Genomic DNA, 20,302 nt, shown 5'->3' with positions numbered 1-20,302 from the left:
ATTAGATTATAAGGGGTGACTGATGCCATTCTGAAGCACAGAGGGATGAACGGGCAGCTAAAGATACAAAAGATGATGCAGCTGATAATAAAGCAAGGCAGAGTATTATGATGGTACATTTTGACTGAGACTGGTTATTGTGTCTCATCTGTTTTTGCCTCATTTCAAAAAACATTTTTTGATCAGTGTCAATCACCAGGATCTCAGATTAGCACTGGTTTAGCAGCATATAGACAAATGATTAAAAACATTAACAATTACAATGAAAATAATAAACTGCTGACAACGAAACAAGCAGCTTATAAAGCATAACGCTGATGCTGCTGAGAGGGGTAACATACTCATAATGACACCAAATACCCACTGCAGAGACAATAAAACACAGGAAAAGAAAGGTGTCTGGGAATTGACTTATAATTAGAATAGTATAATGTAACAGGAGAAAGAGATGACGATATTTGCTGCATGTATGAATAGAGCTACCCAGTAGTTGAACCCACAAACCTCTAAAAAAGTTAAAACTGAGACAGAAATTCTGCCAAAACAAAGTACAAGAGCCAAAGCCATTTACGCCTGCTGGATGCTGTTCATCGATTTGCCTTGGTCTGCCCTGTGCGCTAAGGTTAACTTGATGGTCATTCCAAACTGCGGGCCGGTTTAAATTGATTTCCTGTAACGATGCAGTTGAGTGCAGAGCCATCCAGAGACTTGGGGGAGTGGGAGTGAACTTAAGGCTGAAAACAGAATCACATAACAAATGATTAAAGACCTACATTTAAAACAGCAGAATGCACTGATTTATGACCCTGCCGTATAAGAACAGGCTACTTATGAGTCACCTTGTGCAAATCTCAAGCTTTATGTACTGCTTTGACACAAAGATGCAGAGGTAGTAAAGATCAAACTAAAATAGGTGACAGATTTTGCCAGAAATCCATTTGCTCGGGCAAAAGGCCAGGAGCCTGAAAGGTTCAGGCTGTGAAAGTATGCATGCTGGTCAATATTGCTAAAATCCTCAATCACGATATATGTTTTACCATCACTATATCATAATACTGTAAAAGTTATGTAATTTCAATTAAGAAATTATTTGAACTAACCATACATATTTCATTATTTCTTCCTTAATTTAGAACTTCCATACAAACAGAAACAACTCCTACTGCTTCGTATTTACAATTTTACTCTCCTCCTCCGTGTTTTCTTGTCACTCTTTTCTTCTATTTGTGGTTGGCAAACAAGCTTAGAGGTGCATTACCGCCACCAACTGTCAGTCTCACGTCACGTGAGAACAGCGTAAGCAGTCCGGCTGCCCAAATCCCATTACCTTGCGAGGCGGCTAGAATCGAGAGATTGAGAGATCAAGTGATATCTCAAGATCACCCTAAATTTGATACTATAATACTCCAAATATAGAGAGACATTAAGGGATAGCTCCCACAGTGGAAACTGTATTGCCAAAGCTCTACCGGTGGACACATGTCTACCACCCATGCATATGGTTATATCGCCCAACCCTAATGCAAGATACAAAAGAATAACTTTGCTCAAAAAACAGAAAACTCAACAAACTGGAAAGTTACACTTAACATCCTAACAACAAAATTCACTCAATGTGTAGCCTTAACCTTGAAGAGACTTGGAGATGCACAATACAACACAATTGATCTCAGATTAGGAATCTGGATTGCAAGATTATTCCAGTCTGAGAGAGCCACAACTCAACTGTAGTGAATAATCTGCACATCTCTTGTCTCTGACCCATCTCCGTGGCGTTCCAAACGCACACATCTTGTAGTTTATTGTAGACCACAACAAGTCAGTCGTGAAAGTCTGAAAGCTCATGAGGCCACATTCTGAATACACCAGCTGTACCTATCTGTCATTAGAAAGCGATTATTTCACAGATCCTGACAGTCTATGTTGTAGGTGGCTTTTGGAAAGTTAAGAGAAGAGGCCTCAGCCCAGGGATCCTACCAAACACTTCATGCCTGCCTGCTCTAGGACTGACTGGGGCCATATGCTCCAGGATCAGGTTCACACTAAATCACCACCCTGGGGCTTTTGTTGCCTCTATGCCAGCCACGGAAGTGGTACGCTATTGAGTGTATTATTCTCCTGAGTGGCTCTGGATGGATTGATTTGTTTGAGAGGGGCTTTGTGCCCAGCATACCAACTTCCTGAACAAACAAGGGACCCCTAAACAACACAAAAGGTCCCTCAATGTACAGGAGACTGGCTTCAACAAATGATAACAACAATGCTGCCTGTAACTAACAGACACTGGCTACACAGACGAAACACAACAATGAACTTGAGTGAGGAATGCAAATACCTTCATGAGTAGACTCAGAAAAACTGATTGGAGTAGGCCTAAACAATGACCGTCACTGTGAAATGTGAAGCGCAATAATGCCTGCCATCAATGATTTGTGAAAAATGTAGAAACACAGTCCACATAAAAAAAAAATGAGATTTCATCCTTTTTTCATCTTTCAAAACCAGATCTTAATTTCATTCAAAAGCTACTGCTGTCAATGCAGGACAAGTGATTCTCAACCGGTTTGATCTGTAAACCTCAGAAAGATGTGATGCCCACTTACAACTCCTGGTAGCAAAAGTAAACAGATGCAAGATAGTGAACTGTGATAAGTGATTATGATTATTTTATTGTCCCTTTGGAGGCTTTGTACGTACTTATTGCCAAGATCCAAATCCTACGACAGCCAGATTAATTTTGAACACGGTTCCAATTTATAGTAAGACATGTCTTTTCAATCTTTAACATCTTCCCTGTCATTTTAATTCGTGAAAGGTAATGTGAAGGAGCCATTTAGCTAAACAAATATGTATCTAATATATCTAGAAATTAGTTGAATGTGAATCCTTTGATTTTTATTCTATGTGACAGCTTTCACATCTTAAATATCAACTTATTTATGACTTCTGTAACTTTAAGTTAATATATAGATGGATTTGAGATAGCACTTTAAGAGCACTGGATAAGCAGATTTGATAAAATACTATTGAATCCCAGCCCAACATAAATAGACCCTTTTGTTTCCCATATTTCATGAAAGAAGAATGTATGAGACTGTAACTTTTATGATTACATGTGACAAATAAACTTGATTGATTTGCCTTCTCATGTCTCATCTCTTGATCAATCTGTAACTCAGACAGGCAGAAAGATTTTAGACACATAGCACATGTTAACAGATTGCCGTGCAAATCAAAAGATGATTTGCTCAAGTCAGACCGATGCACAGACTGATAATACATCACAACAAGTTTCTCCTGCACAAAGTGTAACTGAATCCTTTCAGTGTTTTAAAGCCTCACTGATGGGCATGTCTAGTTCCAGTACTCAGCCTCCATTAGTCACATCTCAATGTAACTGCACCTCCCCTCCTGCTTACACTGTGGAGAGGAAATGGAAGCACTTCACCCTGAGGACATGGTCGGTTGTCAGTGACAGTTAGGAGGAAAACCCCGAATCCATCAGGCCAAGAAGAAAGTAGGGGGGTACTAACATTAAAGCCTGGCACTGTGCGAGGGCTGCGATTACTGGAGAATGTTCCCCGGCCCTGCATCCAGCGCTAGGGACCCTGACATCACTGCAAAGCCTGACTAACTAGGACAGTCACAGGCAGCCCACATGACAGCCTGAGAAAAAGGATCTCAACAGCCTTTTGCGAAACAGATACTCAGCATGCCTTGTGATATAGTCAAGGAAAAAAAAAAAAAAAAACTTCAAAAGTGGTAAGAGGAGAGTCTCAAAAAGGGAGGATTAGAGGATTTAGAAGCATGCAGCGAACAGAGATGATAAGTTTATGGTTTCTGCTCAGGCACAAGGCGCAGATGTTCTTCCTCTAAAGCATGATGTCATCTGTGATAACAGACCACTCTCTCTTTCTGTTCAGCTCTCTCTCTCTGTTGATGACATCTTAGCTTGTTAAAAACCTACAAAATAAGAATGTAGTTCAATTGCCTCCTTCAGCTGTAGAGCTGCTTTTGAGGAGAGAATGCCATTTCTTTTAGAGAGCATTTGGTGAAGGTATTTCCTCCTGGAGGCCCCCATCCCCTAAGAAGGACTTACAACGTTGCACTACATTAAAGTGTGAAGGAAATCTCTCCTTAAAATAAGTAAAAGTGGTTATTTGAATACTTGTATGACTTTTATAGTTTGTGTGTGAATGATGAAATTGTGGCTTTGTGGCTCTATTCACTGTTTTCTGTGCCGCCTTTCGCCAGCAAATCTCCTCTTGGCCTCCTTCCCCAAAATTCTGCTCAAGTGAGTGTAATTTCATAAGAATTAAACTTGGAAAGGGAAACTCTTTTGGGACAGCTCTCTAGAAGAAAACAAACTGTAAGAAGTTATCGATTTGACCACTTAACTTAAACGAATAGGGTGATGTTTTAAAAATATCATTCCTAAATAAGATACCAATTATATTAAATATTTACAAGTTTGGGACCAAATTAACATCTTCAAATTGTCCAACCAACAGTCTAAAACCCAAATTTACTATCATAAATGACAAAGAAAAGAAGCAAATCCTACATATAAGCTAGAACCAGCAAATATTTGAATTGTCTGAATCAACCTAATCAAACCAAACCTATTCTTAAATAGGGTTTTCAAAGAAGCAAATTCGACAGTTATGACATCATGACTAAAGGCTCCAGCGCTGTTGGGGTTGGGCCACCAAAATTTACCATCCGATAATAGCAAAAATAGCACTTTCTGTGTTTGGCCTGATGAGTTTATAAGACCGATTAAATTTTATCGAACAATAAAAAAATGGCAGCGTGAAAACATTTTAAAGTGTCAGAGAAAGGAGCAAAAATCGCCATTTGCAGACACTGTTCTGCTGAATTTTCTCCTAGCACATCCACTCCATCTGTGGCTGACTTCTTAGAAAAGGCGACAAACGGTCTGATCCGCTTTGAGTGTTTCTGTCACTCGTTTCTGAGAAGACGATTAAGCTAGCCGCACCTACAATTGGAGTGCACACGTATTCAAGCCTAACTGAAACGGCCCAGAGGGAGCTGACAGGCAGCGACTTTATCTTGTCATTTTCTCTCTTTACAAAGACAAGTGTTGCAGTATGAGAGTCCTACCTGAAGAGAGGCTGTGAAGTCTTCATGTTATGAGACACATCATCATTATTTATCAAATTGGGTCAGACTTGATGAATTTATTGCAAGGATACACATGTGACAACGACCAGTTTTCAAATTAAGGTGTCTATACAGGATGGAAATAAGATTAATTGGATTATATTCACAGAAAGTATAAAACATATTACATGTGCCCATTAAAAGTAAATGGACACATGTAATTTACTTTACAGGACTTTACCTCTTGGGCCTCGAACCCACCCACCCACCATAGTCTCTCTACAACCTGTGGAGAGACTATATGTGAATGTACTGGTTTGGTGTTTGGCAAATCTTTTCATTATATTCGGCTTCGGCCAAGAACTTTCATTTCGGTCCTTAATTCAAAAGGAGTGTGGACACAATGTACAACATGGACTTCTCTTTGGCCGTTAACTTTAACTGAATTCTTTATATAGACCAACAGGTCATTGTCATTTTTCCACTATAAATGTGGGAAATGGATTTCCATTAACAGGCTTCAATGTCTATGCCAGTTTGCCATGTGGTGCCAGCTGCTCTTGCAAATTACTAATGACGACTTTTTGATCCCCTGCGCTTTAGCAAATCCTTTGAGATTTTGTATTATACAGATTAATGCGGAAAGTACCTTTGTTCTTTGGCTTGGCAATGTGACCAAACATGCCATTTGGTAACTGAAACTAGAGTTACAACAAGCCTGAATAACTGAAAGTAACAGAAGCTGCAAACATGTTTCAAAATGTGCAAACAACCTGTCCCAAACGCTGACCATTCACCCTGACATTTTTCATGTTCTTCAGGCACTGACAGACATATCAGTCTGCAAACATCAAGCCCTTGTAACACACTTTAAACTAACAACTATCTGTTAAGAATACTACTTAATCTGTTTCTCGAGTCCTCAAAAGTTACACTGTGGCAACTCTCAGAAAAGCATCAGTAGCATAAGTTGTCGGCCTAAAAATAGACATGTACCGGCTTTTTAGCAAGCAGTTGCAAGATTCCGCACTCTGTGAGCTTTTTCCTGACAGAACACCACACCACCATGTCATATTTTCTGGACCTTTCAAGGTGGAAATCCTGTTTTGGGTTTTTGAAAGATTAAGATCTTTAAAAATGGACACTTTCGGATCTTAATTTTATAGCAAGATAATTATTTTACATGTCAAAGTTTTTGTTTTAAACATACAAAGATAATATTGCACTCAGCTTCATTCCAACCTCTCTTTAACACAGCTAACCTAAGGTTATAACCAAGGTTAGCGCAGGTATTTTAAATCGTTTGGAGGTGAGGGTGGCACTTCGCCAAAACACAGAGGAGATAGTAGGATGCTGCAGGCATACTAAACTTAAATGGGCCCATTCAGAGCATGGGTGCAATGACTAATCAACGTAGTCGACAAAAATCAGATGATGAGATTAGTTGCCAGTGAATTTAATTATCGATTCGTTTATGACATCATCAGGCAATAGCGACACTGTCCTCTTACTGGAGTGAAGTGAACAGTAGCAACATTAGCGATGGTAACACCTTCACAACTTATTCACTCAGCCAAAAGGTTGTGAACTGCAACACCTGCAAAACTGACCTCTTCCGTCATGTGAACACATCATCTGCATCTGAAGGAGGCACGTAATGCTGGCTCTCTGGATGATGAAGACTCATTTCAGTAAGCTAAGTTAGCAAGCTAGCTAGCTTCATGTTAAAAGGCTCACATTGTGAGCTGTAACCTTTTCTCTTGATCAATGAATTGCTAATGGCGTTGAGAGAAGCAAATAATTATTATACACGATACTGTTCACATTCCAAACATGCCCCAACTTTACAATCATGAACGTTAGATCTTTCATGGTGATGTTTACTCACAAACAATTCTCCTGTCTGTGCATGTGGGCCCAATGTGGGGTGTATTTAATTAATATAAACAATTTATGTGTATGTTTGATCTCATTCGAGCTTGACTTCAGGGAAAAAGTGACCACACCACCAATTATCGTGAAACTGGACAAATATACCCCATCCTGGCATAAAATGTGGTCTGTATCATATACGTTACCCAGATAATAAACTATCTGATCTTGCCTTGTGTTTACACCTAGTCTTTTTAATATGTTTCTTGTCTTCCTTATTGAAATCAGATCTCTGTCCTGCAAAACCGCTCGTGAGTAATTTGAAGTGGTAATTTTCCCCAGACTCCCTTTTAACTTCACTGCATTTACAAGTACATCTGCTCTGTATTCAGCACCACACTGTCCTACCTCACAATGAAGAGGTCACTTTCAGCTGGCAAGTGCCTTGTACTGTGCTTAGTACCAGTGCAGAGTTTGAGCATGACAGCATTGCAAGAGCAAAATATGCCACTATTTTTTTTCCTATGATGACGTACTGTAAATTTTTTAGCTCTGGTACCTGTTTTTCACATGAGGACATGATGCTGATACAGTACACACACCTGACGACGGTTTCACACTATTTCACTGATCTACAGGTGGCGGTAACATGCCAAGAAATGCGGCCTACACCAACAAAACCAGCGAAAAGACAAGGCCTTTCCTTATTTCTTCTCCTCGGATCTTAGTCCCTTCCACCAGAGATCTGAGCAGAGGAGGTGAGAAGAGGCACAAGGAGAGGAGAGTTGAGACAGATTTAACAATGCGACATCCTTGAGTCTGAGCAGTCATTTTAAAAGGGGCGTCAATTAAATATGACATAGCACAGCTGTGTCATCTGTCTATAGCCTACCACAGTGTCTGATCTGACCGGTCAGAAGAAGAAGATACTGAATGTCGGCACCAGTACATAAAGGCTATCAGTGTTTCCCACACACAGACTTTACTTGAGCTGGCCACCCAGGTATATTAACGGTCAAGATGGATCATCCTCTCTCCATCCACAATCTTCTTAGCAATTGTCAAACTTTCTCACACTGGATCAAAAGGTTGGACAGACAAACTGACTGAAAAGTCTTACTGCTTGCTGCTGTCAGGGCAATATAAAAATCAGTATCAGTCCAACATATCTGTAAAAATCTTAATCTCAGAGACTCAAATAAAACACATGGGTCAAATCTACAAACAATCCTGTCTAAAAAGCACACTGGGAAAAGCAACAAGAAAATCCAACAGCATAGCCTCAGTAGCAGTCAATGAAATACTGGTTGTTAAACAAAGAAAAGTCAAAAGAGCAGCTTTGAGTAATGCCCTGCCAGCTGTGTTTTAGCCACCAAAAATCTAACTCACCTATCTCCTGCATAACACACTACACCTCAATTCCAGTTTGCACTGTAACTCCAGCTTGGCAAGTGAGAACTGCAAACGCCACTGTAGACAGTTTGTGGTATGCCTCACAAAACTGTCATCCTGGACTACAACTCCCCCTCCTTATTCAGTTTAAAACACAGATGCAAGTTTGAGAGTCTTTTAAAGAAGCAAGTCCATAAAAGGTGATATGAGGAGGTGCTGTACTGTTTTTTTCATCCCGGGCTTAGTGAGCTGAAAGGTTCTGGCAGTCAGCTCTCATGCATCTTACCTCAACAGGGTTTACAACTGAACCGACAGACATAAGTGACTGTACTTTGGAGGCTTTATGATGAAATTAGGAAGGACACAGAGGTGCTGCTGGATAAAATGGATGCACAAACATTACAACAGAGTCTGTTGTGAGAAAGAGAAGTCCAAGTTCAACACCATCCTGGGATAGGCAAGAGGGGAAAGGTGCCTCGTTTTTTTAAAATCAGATTATCTGATGATTCTGAAAAATGACATGAAAAAGCTGTACGTTCATGTTCAAAAAGGTCAAAAGGGATCAAGGTACAAAAACAAAACAAAAATAAACACACACACAATCATCTATACCTTTCTTACCTTCTGGGAGACAAATTATCTGTCTCATCACAGTAACATAAAACTGTTGGGCATAATTTAGGATACGGTCAGACTGAGATGAGAATTAATTTTGTCACTATGAGACTGCGGTCGAGGTAATCCTGCGCTCTCTGATGCAGACTAGGCGTAGCTTGTAAACTGTCAAGGATGAACCAAGTCACCAAGTGATAAGGATAGTAGGTTACGTTATGAATGTACTCTCATATGCAAACTGAAATCTAATTTCAAACATAACATGGCCTACCCTGTTTTTGTTGCTCTGATTTGTCATGACACCCAGAAATGGATTTATTTCACCACCAAGGTGATCGAAGTGTTCTCACAGAAAGAAACAATAAATCTTGCATTATATTACAGAATATTTGTAATGATTTTGTACTCCACTGTATGCCAAACAACAAGCACACAATGAGCTTCAAAACATGGACTGACATCCCAGCCATCAGAGCCAGACCACTCAGAAATGATTTCATTTGACTGTGATAGATGGATGCCTGTTCATTCTTATCCATTACAAAACAAGTGTTAACAACAAAATTCAAAGTACAACACACGTAAATGTTTTTCAGATTACATATATCCTCTGGCAGACCAGAGTGACATGTTGTTTACAGTGCCCACAGTCATTAAGAGTGAAGCAATCATTTATCACTTCTGACTCGCCGTCCAATCGTGTGTAGTCATGGAGTGAAGCAAACTCACATAAGCCTATGATCAGTTTCCAACCTGTACTTAGTCTCTCCGGAAAACTGACCTTGACTATGAGTAGACAAACCTCTAAACCAAGTGTACCTCAGATGAGTTAGGAAAACTTTGACCTTTTCACAAACTCATCTGCAATCACATTTGTAAAAGTTTTTCTCATTCAAGGTCAGTACAACCAAAGAATTTCTTTCATAAAAAATACGAGGCAATATGGTCTCCCAGTGCACTGCTGTATTTCATTTCTGTTTGTCATTACGCTGCATTATCTATTTAAAGCCACTAAATTAAATCCCAATGACACTTGTTTGTCCCAAATATGGAGTGCTGATAAATCCACAATTTGTCAAAACACTGACATACACACAGCAAAATGTTGTAGTGGACGAATCAATGTCCTTCTGTTTGCCGTCTCCATATGACCCTAGTTCACTCCCACATTTGGCTTGACGCCTCCCTCACATCGGGTGAATTGGTAGAAAATAATTAATTTGCAGTTTCACAAAAAGGGGAGGGACGGCAACACAGAGAGGCAGATACAGAAGGCCTCAATGAGCAAGCACAAAGGCAGCAATACCCATCACGGGACCAAGTGCTGCATCGTACCAACATTCTTTCTAGGGTGCTAGAATAAGACAACAAAAGGGACACAATGTGCCTATTCATCACCAATACAGTATGCTAATAATGTAGAAGGGATGCATTTTCACCACCCTCCCGTGGCAGAGAGAGAGGATCAAATAGGTCATTCAAAAAAACATTTTCAAAAGGAACACTCTGCAATGATTGATGAAGCCTCTTTTAAATCATAAGACAGACATGGAAAGCAATTGGACATCCACTTGTTTCAATAAAATCACAATGTTTCTTGTTTATGCAAAAATTGTTTTATCCTCCTAAGGGCTAAGTGATAGTCCAATAGTTACTCATGGATTCATTTATCTACTTGCACTGGGATCGTATCATGAGGATATGGTGACATTTCTGCTTCACAAAACTTGTGTTACTGCTTGCACTAACTTCCTTAATATGGCAATGCTATCATCCAGATGGTAAGCAGATATGTTTACCATGTTGTTCACAATCTTAGTTTAGCATGTTACCATGCCAACATTTGCTACTTAGCGCTAAACACAAATTGATGACAAAGCTGAGGCTAATGTCATTCGTTTGCAGGTGAATCGTCGTCAAATGTAATGGACAAATTCAAATGTTGATCTAATGAAAAAGTTAGGGGATCCCCAAAGTTACTACAATTCATCGAAGGAGGGCCTGAAAGTGTGTACCAAATGTTATCCAAATCGTTTTTGAGACCGTTTACTCAAAACAACAAATGATGTTGAGATATTTCAGTGTGGATCAAAGCGGTGAATTGATTGACAGACTGACATTGCCATTTCAGAATGGCTGAAAAACAAAACAAATCAGTCATTCACTTCATTGGTTTATCTGAGATAGTATTGATTAACACTGCAAAGAGCATCAGTTTGATTATTGTATGTTATTTTTAATGCATTTGTTTTATAAGTGGGTGACAAATTACAGGAAAAAACAGGAGTAAAGTAACATAATTGCAGATTCTTCCATACGGATCGACATGTTTGACTGTTTTCAGACACACAACCGCACTGCAAAAATCACCACCCGTTTATTCATTTGAAAGGGGCTGCCAAAATAAAACAATAAAAACACAGGGTCTTCCACCAGAAAAGCTGAACCTTGCTCAACTTTGGCACAACGTGACGTCATGCAGCAAGGCACTGTGTTAGCCAATCACGCAAGAGGACACGTCCCATCACTCCATCGCTCAAAAATATTATCATTAATACCATGATACCGATTTCAACAAATCAGTCAGCCCTAAGCCAGCTGCTTTTCATTTTATCTAAAAAAAGGCAGCAGATATCTACAGTACATTTACTTAACATTTGGCTTTAGCTTTCATTTATCATCTTCTCTGTAACAAAGCTGCTTTAACTTGTGCAAAACACTGCTTAAGAAATTCATAACAAAGAGCTTATCAAATGTACAAACATGTCAGGCTTTTGGCATTTGGACTACAAGACGTATCACACATCACCTGTTTGGTGAATGGATGGCGTCTGTCCAGTGGCAAAGGACAAGGTGAAAAGGCCACATGTTCACTATGAACACAGCAGCTGTTTGCATGGAAACAGTGTTTAAGTTTCTCCCGTTTACATGATCTGTGACTTGTCGTGGTTAGGGAGTCCCTGCGACCGAGGCTGAAAGACTTACACAGCTCTCATCTCTTCACCCTGCGACTTACTGAGCACCATCAGTGTAAACGTTTCAAGATTCTGCTGACAGAAAGCAAATTTGTGTGAAGTCAGCGTGACCAGAGAAAGGTTTTTTGTTTTGTGACTTAGCCTGCACAGACAACACTCAGAGGACCAGTCAGCTGAGAGTCGAGCTTGTTTTGAAGCTTTCTATATGAAGAAGGTTAAAATCATGCATGAAAAACACAGGGAACCACAAGGAAGCACAGTGTCTGCAAATCTCTGCTTTGAACATGGAGGTGACCTTAATTAGATGAGGCAGCGATAAATGATCACCTTGCTGTTAACATACTTATTAAACTGCAAACAAAGGAAGAGAAACCACTGAGCCAAGGTCTTTCTCTTAATTAGAAAGAAGCAGTTAACACAGAATTACCAATATATGCAAACATGAACTTTTTGCCTTAATCCTGCAGTGAGGCAGGTACAACAGTCATGTAAAGGTTGTGAATAAATAACAGTGACATAAAGTGCTATTCCGCAAGTTAAGGACAACAGGACATGTTCCAGATGCAGTTATCTGTTAAATGCTTAGCGGCTGTTCAGCAAATTGCTTGATTAAATATTCTGACTGCTGGTACAGAGCGATCAGTTTGTCTGCCTTTTTAAACCAGTGATGTAAAGCGTCCTAAATAACACCCACAGAAAAAACAGCTACGGAATAGAGAATTTCAAGGGTCGGTCGATTAACATGTATTCTCAGCTAATGTACTAATGTAGTCTAACAGTCAAGAGTTCTGCAGTAAATCCTTCCTTCATGAAGGTTATAATGTTCAGTTTGTGTTGAAACTGTTTTAAAGAGGTGCTGATTCATCTGAGTTGTCATTCGGAGGCTGCAGCCAGTTTGTGGTGCTGTTGAATCGTGTTATTCTGACAGCTGTTTTTGTGCACTCCACTTATATCACAGAGGGTAAGCAAAATAACAGAAACACTAACTCTGTATAAGGCAACATTTTCATAAAGTTGAATCAACACCGCTCTACAGCAGTCCCAGCAAAAACGTATAGTAGGAGGATTTATTGTAGAATTGTTGTACCTAATAAACTGGCAACTAAGTGCGGATGAGTAGGGGTGGCGTCTGAGAAAAAGATACATTCTAAAAGTGTTTTTTTCAGACTTTTGACAGAAATTTAATAGCTATCTGATATGCAGAAAATATATTACCATTTACATTTCTACACATTCCCCATCAACAACAGTTTATGTGTGTCTACTATGCCGTCCCCAAACTTTGTCAGGCTTCTTGTGCAGCTAGCAAACTTTCCAAAGCCATAACTTATCAAATTATTTTCTACACACACTTCAGAAATTTCCAGGCCCTGATGAGGAACCCCAAATGATAAGAGGTAGTGGAGAAGTGGGTGACATGCTCACAGATGCATCCTGTTCCTACATGTCATTTCTGTGTTCCTCTTGGAGATAGCATGACATAGAGCTCATGAGAAACCACAGAGGCTAAAGGGGAGTGGAGGGAAATGACTATGTTCCTACTCAATGTAGGAACAGTTCAGCTCTGCAGATATGTCACTGGAAAAAAGAGCTAACCACATGGCACCAAAAGAAATTTGAGCATGACAAAAGTCTAATTTTAAATAGATTTGAAGGATATAGTGACGTTTGCACTGTTTTGAACAAAAGATACCTGATAGTTCAAACACGTTTTCATCCGTTTCACTTCTCCAGCAAACTATAGTTGTGTGTTTGGCTTTAAGGGAACCTCGTGCTTTTTATTTAACAGACACTGCTGCTGGATAACAGCTGAATAAGGGAGTGGGAGACGAGCCTCACAAAAACATCACATGACCCACTCAGTACCTACATATCAGTCACATAAGTGACCCAGTGCCACACACTGTCCAGCAGCAGGTTTGTCAGCCTGATTAAGGCTGTGCTCACTGATAAACCTCCCTGGTTGTCTTTTATGAAAAGAAGGACAGGAAACTAAATACACAAATTGCCAATTGAACACAATGTTAGCACCATTTTATACTGTGGTTTGCCTCGTCTGATTTTCTCACGCAAAACTTTTTGACAAGGATGAACTGCAGCTATCGTGAGAGTCCCGTTTCACTTTACACATAAAACCTCACATTACGGCAAAATTCTGCAGTTTGTAAATTTTGTTAAATTCCGCAAATATTTTCTCACAGTTCGCTAGCTCTCAGTTATGTATGTGCTCTGAAAAATCCAGTTTTCCTACACAGCCCTGGATTTGTAAGTGGAAAACAAATAAAGTGGTGCGGAACTTCCCCACAACATTGTTCCAGCCAATCAGCAACTGATGGCGGTGGCGCTCATGCATAGGAGCAGTGAGCGAGAGAAAGTCCAAAACACAGATACATTCGAACACGCTGGATTCATGGCTGGCTAGGCGCTGTCCAGAAAGAGAGATGGCTAAGAAACAGCCAAAGAGGAAAAAGGTCTGAAGAATAGAAATTAGGGTGGGATCAAAAAGTAATCCAAACCTAAATTAAGAACCTCTAACTACGTAATTTTACCATGTCTGTTATTTTGTTTTTTAATTCCTGTTAATATTTCCCCCACTGTGTGTGTGTTCATGTACTTTCCCCTTAAAACCGTACTACCGCGTATGTAGTCACATAACTCCGCCCTGTCTAGTCTTGATCAGCCACGGACTGTCTGACGCTGCACTTCCAAGTTTAACGTTTAGATGATCGATATTTGACATGTTAATTGAAAAAATATCCTACCTTTAATAGGTGCATATTTACAGTACAAACCTTGTCAGTGAACTATGAGGGCAAAAGAAAATGAATCGTGCTGCGTGTTTGTGCGCTCTAACATTATATGATTTGTCCATAAAACGTTGGGGACGGCTGGTATGGCCACAAAGAACTAAAAATACCAGTTTTGCAAGAACAATCTCAGTTGCTTCATAATATGAAATGCTTTATTAGGTAGCCTAATAATACTGGAGACGTTACGTTCCTTGTTTTCTTTGCATCTGAGACAAGCATGCGGCCCACTAATAAAATCCATTGCGTTTTGGATGTAGTGTTAGTGTACTTTCATGTCCTTCGCTTAATGATGTTAGTTTACTGTTCGTTACTGTTGAAGTTACTTGCGGTAATCCTACTGATACATAAACTAGACGCCATGGCTGACTTTGGCTTTGAAAAGTATTCTGCTTCAATACATATTTATATACTGACAGACTTGTCGTCACACTTTCTACTTTACTGCAAAAACATTTTTTTCCACACATAATTATAGTTTGAATTCTACTTTCTGCCTTTTGACGATATAAATATCCCATTTTTGTTCCTATAAGCATGTTGTCTCACTCTGGAGTCTGCAAATGGCTATTTGGTAAGCAGATTTGGCACCTAGCACTCTTACGCCACTTTAATGACTGAGGCGCAATTTTCTACTTTTGGAGTCTTACTTCAACATTTTGTCTATGTCTTAATGCAGCAGACGCTGTAAGTGGAATGAAATAGACAAGTATATGATTAACTGTGCAGCCCTGACAGGCACAGACACCCAGCTCTTACCTTGGGACAGACTGATGAGCAAAGGTCACAATGTAACCTTGTTCTTCTGGTAACAAAACCAGCCATAGCCACGTCACATGATTATATGATGACACAGACTTGTGACTGCCTGCTGTTTATTTGTTTTTTGGGGGGTGCGAGTGAGATCGGGTTTGCAGTTGACTGAACAGAATGTTTAGTTACTTGAAAAGACATGCTTGTCACATCTGAAGCATTTAGATCTTTGCTGTTCTTTATTGATAGTAACTTCCAAAGAATGATTATGGTTTCAGTAATATTAGTACACAAATAAAATCATTTGATTTGATTAAATGACAGGTGGGAGTAGCTCTGCAATTTTGCTTGGGAGTGTTCATTTTCACTCACCTCATCTCTTCCAAGATGTTTATATTACACTGCTAAAAAACTTAAGGTAACACTTAACTGTCACAGTATTACATCAAGTCAATTACACTTCAGGGATATCAATCTTAGTCAGGTAGTCCTGCTCTTCCAGGATGGCACATCCATACATGCCGTCACAAGAATGTTTGCTGTGTCTCCCAGCACAGTCTCAAGATTATGGAGGAGATACCAGGATACGGGCCATTTCACAGGGAGAGCTGGACAGGGCCGTCCTGCACTGCTGTACAGGTTTCTGACTAAACTGTCAGAAACAGACTTCATGAGGTGGCATAAGGGCCCAACATCCTCTAATGGGATCTGTGCTCACAGCCCAGCACCATGCAGCTCGACTGGCATTCGCAAAAGAGAACACCAGAATTGGCACGTTCTCTTCACAGATGAGATCAGGTTCACACTGAGCACATGTGACAGACGTGAGAAGAGTGTGGAGAAGTGTGAACGTTATAATGCCTGCAACATCATCCAGCATGACGGGTTTGGCGGCGGGTCAGTGATCAGGGCTGCAAACTCAAAAGGTGACAAATACTTCCCGAAACAATCAAAATAGTTTGAAAATGGGTTTGAAATCTTAGAGAAGCTGTCAGGAGTGCATACAGGCACGTGGGGGCCAAACACACTACTGAGTCACATTATGCGTTGCCCTGATGAAAGTCAACCAAGTTGTGCCTCAGCCTGTGATTTTAATTTACTTTGATTCTTGGAGTGATCTGTGTATACAGCCCTCAATCGGCTGACACTGTCTTAATAAATCCTTAAACATTAGAGGAAGAGTTTCAGTAATACGATGGGTGAAATGTAACACTTTTCTAGTAATTTCTAATTAATATAACCTTATTTTGTATCAAAAAGGGTAAAAATATGACTAACTACTTCCTAGTAAAGAAAAGACCCTGACGACCAATTAGTTGACTAATTGGCTGAGCTGGGTTAGCTGGTGCAGTGCTATAAATCAAATGATTAATACACTGTGACAAGCACTGAATCATCTGTGGAAAAACAGCTGTTTTGTGAAACATGGTTGTTTCCACACTTCCTCATTTTTGGCGTTTCTGACGTGTGCGTGGAGGAGATTCTCATTTCAACATTTTGAACACAGGGCTTTGTTAAGCCATGAAGGAAATTTCTAACATTTCCAAGAAGCCTGTTAGTAACCTGAAGTACTGGGTAGGCACAGCCATTGCATATGTCACTCTATGTCTTCATCCAGCAAGCACTGTTGTTACTTGATTTAATGTTATGCATCATTAATACATGTTAACACAAGTGTGTCTCTTAGTCAGCCTATGGATAAACTAGTCTTTGTAAATGTTAACAGCTGCAAAGAGAGCAAAACTTTCCATATGCCTTAAAAAAGCCTGATGGGGCAAAACCCGACTGGAGAAGCACTTGCGTGAGCATGTTGGACAAAGCGATTTTTGAACTGGCTGGATTTTTATATGCTGTATGTTGACACAGGAGGCTTGGGCCGTTGTTAACCTGGGGGCAAACCCCCAGTGGAGCAGCTGAAGCAGGATGTAAACTGCAGCTGTATGGGGAAAAGTTACCAGCTTAATTCCAGCTATGTACCAAATCCCTGGTGCCCCAGTTTAAGCACCAAAGCGTTCATAGCCTGGAAGAGAGGAGCGACCTATTTCAATCACTGAATATAATTTCTTGGGAAATAAGCAGATGTTTAGGGCTTTTACTGAGGAGTGCAAACCAATTACCAACCCATAAAAAGGAACAGCGCTGGAGGAGTTGCTTCGCTGCTGTACCTGTTTCAGAAATTATCTTCAAACAGCGGATAACGGTGTGTCCCAGAAAGTATCTTGGTGCTTCAGGTGAGAACACGGTTACTGAACACACTGTACTTATAATCTACAGTACTTACCCTCTGCCACAAGCTCTTCCACGGTGACTTGATACCGGCCGACAGCAAACACTTTACCGAAGTAGCTGCTGACTCCGGAGCTGGAACCGGACCCGGACGCCCCTCCGAGTCCGCCGCTCTCGGACTTTGGCATTCTGGAAAACTTCTTCATCCTTTACTTTCTCTGTCAATGCAATCCCTGTTTGGTGGTGAACCACACAGTCCAGTTCAACTCGGTTGTGTCCGACGTCCCCTATCTACTTATCTGAAATCTTTTCTTCTCCTGCATGCTCCGCGTCTGGTTCTTCTGGAGAGATTACTAGCTGTCGGGTGATACGACATGAAAGTACAGGCGTCACGATGGGACGATACAACCCCTTCGATCTCCCAAAGCTCGTACCAGTGACAGCATCCACTCACAAATGGCCAAAAACAACAACAGTTTCGTTAGCTAATGTCATCACTCTAGCTGGCTGCAGCCGTTGCTAGCATGCCTGGACGATGTGCAGTGAGGACGCGCCGCCAACAATGAGAAGAGGACAGAGGAGAAGCACAACAATGCAGCTGGCACTGGTGTTGTCTGGTGGCACCTGCGGCAGCAACGAAGCTCTCCAAGGAATATATCCAACTTAGTAGCCCTCCAGAAGCAGGGTCGGCGTTGTTAGCGTCGCACGCCGCGACTTAGTCACTTCACTCGGGCGAAACGGCTAGTTAGCTCGCTAGCTGCGGTAGTTAGCGGCTAACGATATTCGCTAGCAGCCACAGCGGTTCCTCTACAAGACTAGCCACCCCACTGCAGGTGGGCTAACTAAATAGTAACCCGAAATTCACACAAGTAAACGTCCTTTTCTTATCAGAACCACCCCAGCGAAGTCATTAGGTTCGTCTGTGTCATTTTCGTGGAGCTTCGCTAACGTTAAACTTCTAGTGACTTCCCAACGGTAGCCTACAAAATAAGTGGGTGGTTTGTTATTTACCCAATGAGAGTGACAACCTAACCTGACGTGGCTCCGCCCCCTCATATTGTTATGATTGGTGTAAGTGGAGATGTATGGAAGCCCATTAGTGGCAGGAAGAGAGAAAAAAATAATGGATTACATTATGCCAGATATGAATAAAGGTACTCATGATGAATCAACAAATTATGGCAACAGTGTTCTCTGCTTAAGATGACATAAGATAAGAAGATTTTCATCTAAGTCTGGTGAGACATGTAAATAAAGACCCAAAAGTACACAGAGGCAGTACTGATTTTCTTTATTAACTGCCCAGTAAAAACACAAACCTGAACTTAATCCTCAGACAAACCGATTTGGCAGCAACACATATGAGATTTCAAAGCTGAGACCAACATTTTTTTTCCAAAAGGAATTCTATCATAGAGCCCACTGTAAATTTTCAAAGAGCAAGATAAGGCTGTTCACCCCTGGATGATGGTGGAGGCTGACGGGCCAGTCACATCAGCAGCTGGGCTGCTAGGGGTGAAGGTGACCAAGTGATCTCACCCAGCTTGCAAATCTTTTATTTGTTATTTTTATGAATGCAACGCATATTCAAAATCTAAATGGTTTTTCAAAAATTCATACTAATTTAATTTAGTGACAGGGTATGATTTGTAAAACAAACTGATAACAGCTCTGAGTCTGGTTCATATTTTCTGCCATCATCTGTGGTTGAAATACATGCTGGAATATGTGTCTACACCCCGTCTATACAAGTCCCAATTAAACACTAACCCTTTGTAAGCGCAGTGTGATTACACGTTTTGACAAATAACGGGTAAAAAGTTACTAGTTTTTTAGAATAAAATAGAAAGCCTTTATTGGCATTGTACAAAAACATCTAACACAATTAGGAGTGTTACTCCCAAGTAAATTAAAAGAGGAAACACTCTCCACCCGTTTCCCGTTGAGAGAAAAAAAAAGTGCACTCTCTGGCACGGCACAGTGGATTTCATGTCGAGTTCCGTAGTTGATCACGGTTACTGATCACACTTGATGCGTACCGTGCCGGAGTCCGGCCTAACCGTGCCTATGTCCACCTCTTCAAGCAGGCCTTGGCAGAGTTTAGCATGGAGCGGTCAAACAAACCGGACTTTGGTGATTAAACATGCTTAGGCATGGTATGGATCGCCTAGTGTGAGTACGCCCTAAGGTAGTCTCTCTCTCTCTCTCTCTCTCTCTCTCTCTCTCTCTCTCTCTCTCTCTCTCTCTCTCTCTCTCTCTCTCTCTCTCTCTCTCTGAGTGCTTTAGATTGGCCTAGATGAGCAGTCTCTCAGAGCTAGATCAAATGAATGACTCATAATTGATGTGCAAATTTTTATACAAGTAATATTCATGGTTTAAATAAACTGTTTGACAATGACCTACATAGCTATTTTTGCTGAGCAAGATATTTGAGGGAAAGAAATTAGAGCTGTGTCCCATTTACAGGCAGGGTGTTTTCCGTGACTGAAGCAAATAAAAGCCCAGGCCCAGTTTAATAGTACTGAGACAAAAATTTTA

General features: G+C 40.6%; 1 protein-coding gene across 2 annotated transcripts in view; it reads right to left on the bottom strand.

The window, feature by feature from the left end:
• bmp2k (BMP2 inducible kinase) overlaps window positions 1-18,769 on the bottom strand; it is a 48,614-nt gene extending 29,845 nt beyond the window's left edge. For both annotated transcript variants that reach the window (XM_046035446.1, XM_046035447.1), the window contains exon 1: window positions 17,820-18,769. In XM_046035446.1, the coding sequence (XP_045891402.1) occupies window positions 17,820-17,970 (151 nt within the window). In that variant the 5' untranslated portion in view covers window positions 17,971-18,769. The remainder of the gene's footprint in view (window positions 1-17,819) is intronic.
• Between the last annotated feature and the right edge of the window lie 1,533 nt (window positions 18,770-20,302).

The sequence above is a fragment of the Micropterus dolomieu genome, linkage group LG21 (assembly GCF_021292245.1).
Source record: "Micropterus dolomieu isolate WLL.071019.BEF.003 ecotype Adirondacks linkage group LG21, ASM2129224v1, whole genome shotgun sequence".
In the NCBI taxonomy this organism is placed as follows: domain Eukaryota; kingdom Metazoa; phylum Chordata; class Actinopteri; order Centrarchiformes; family Centrarchidae; genus Micropterus; species Micropterus dolomieu.
The sequence above is the reverse complement of the archived record's forward strand: the minus strand, read 5'-3'. Positions and strand labels throughout refer to the sequence as shown.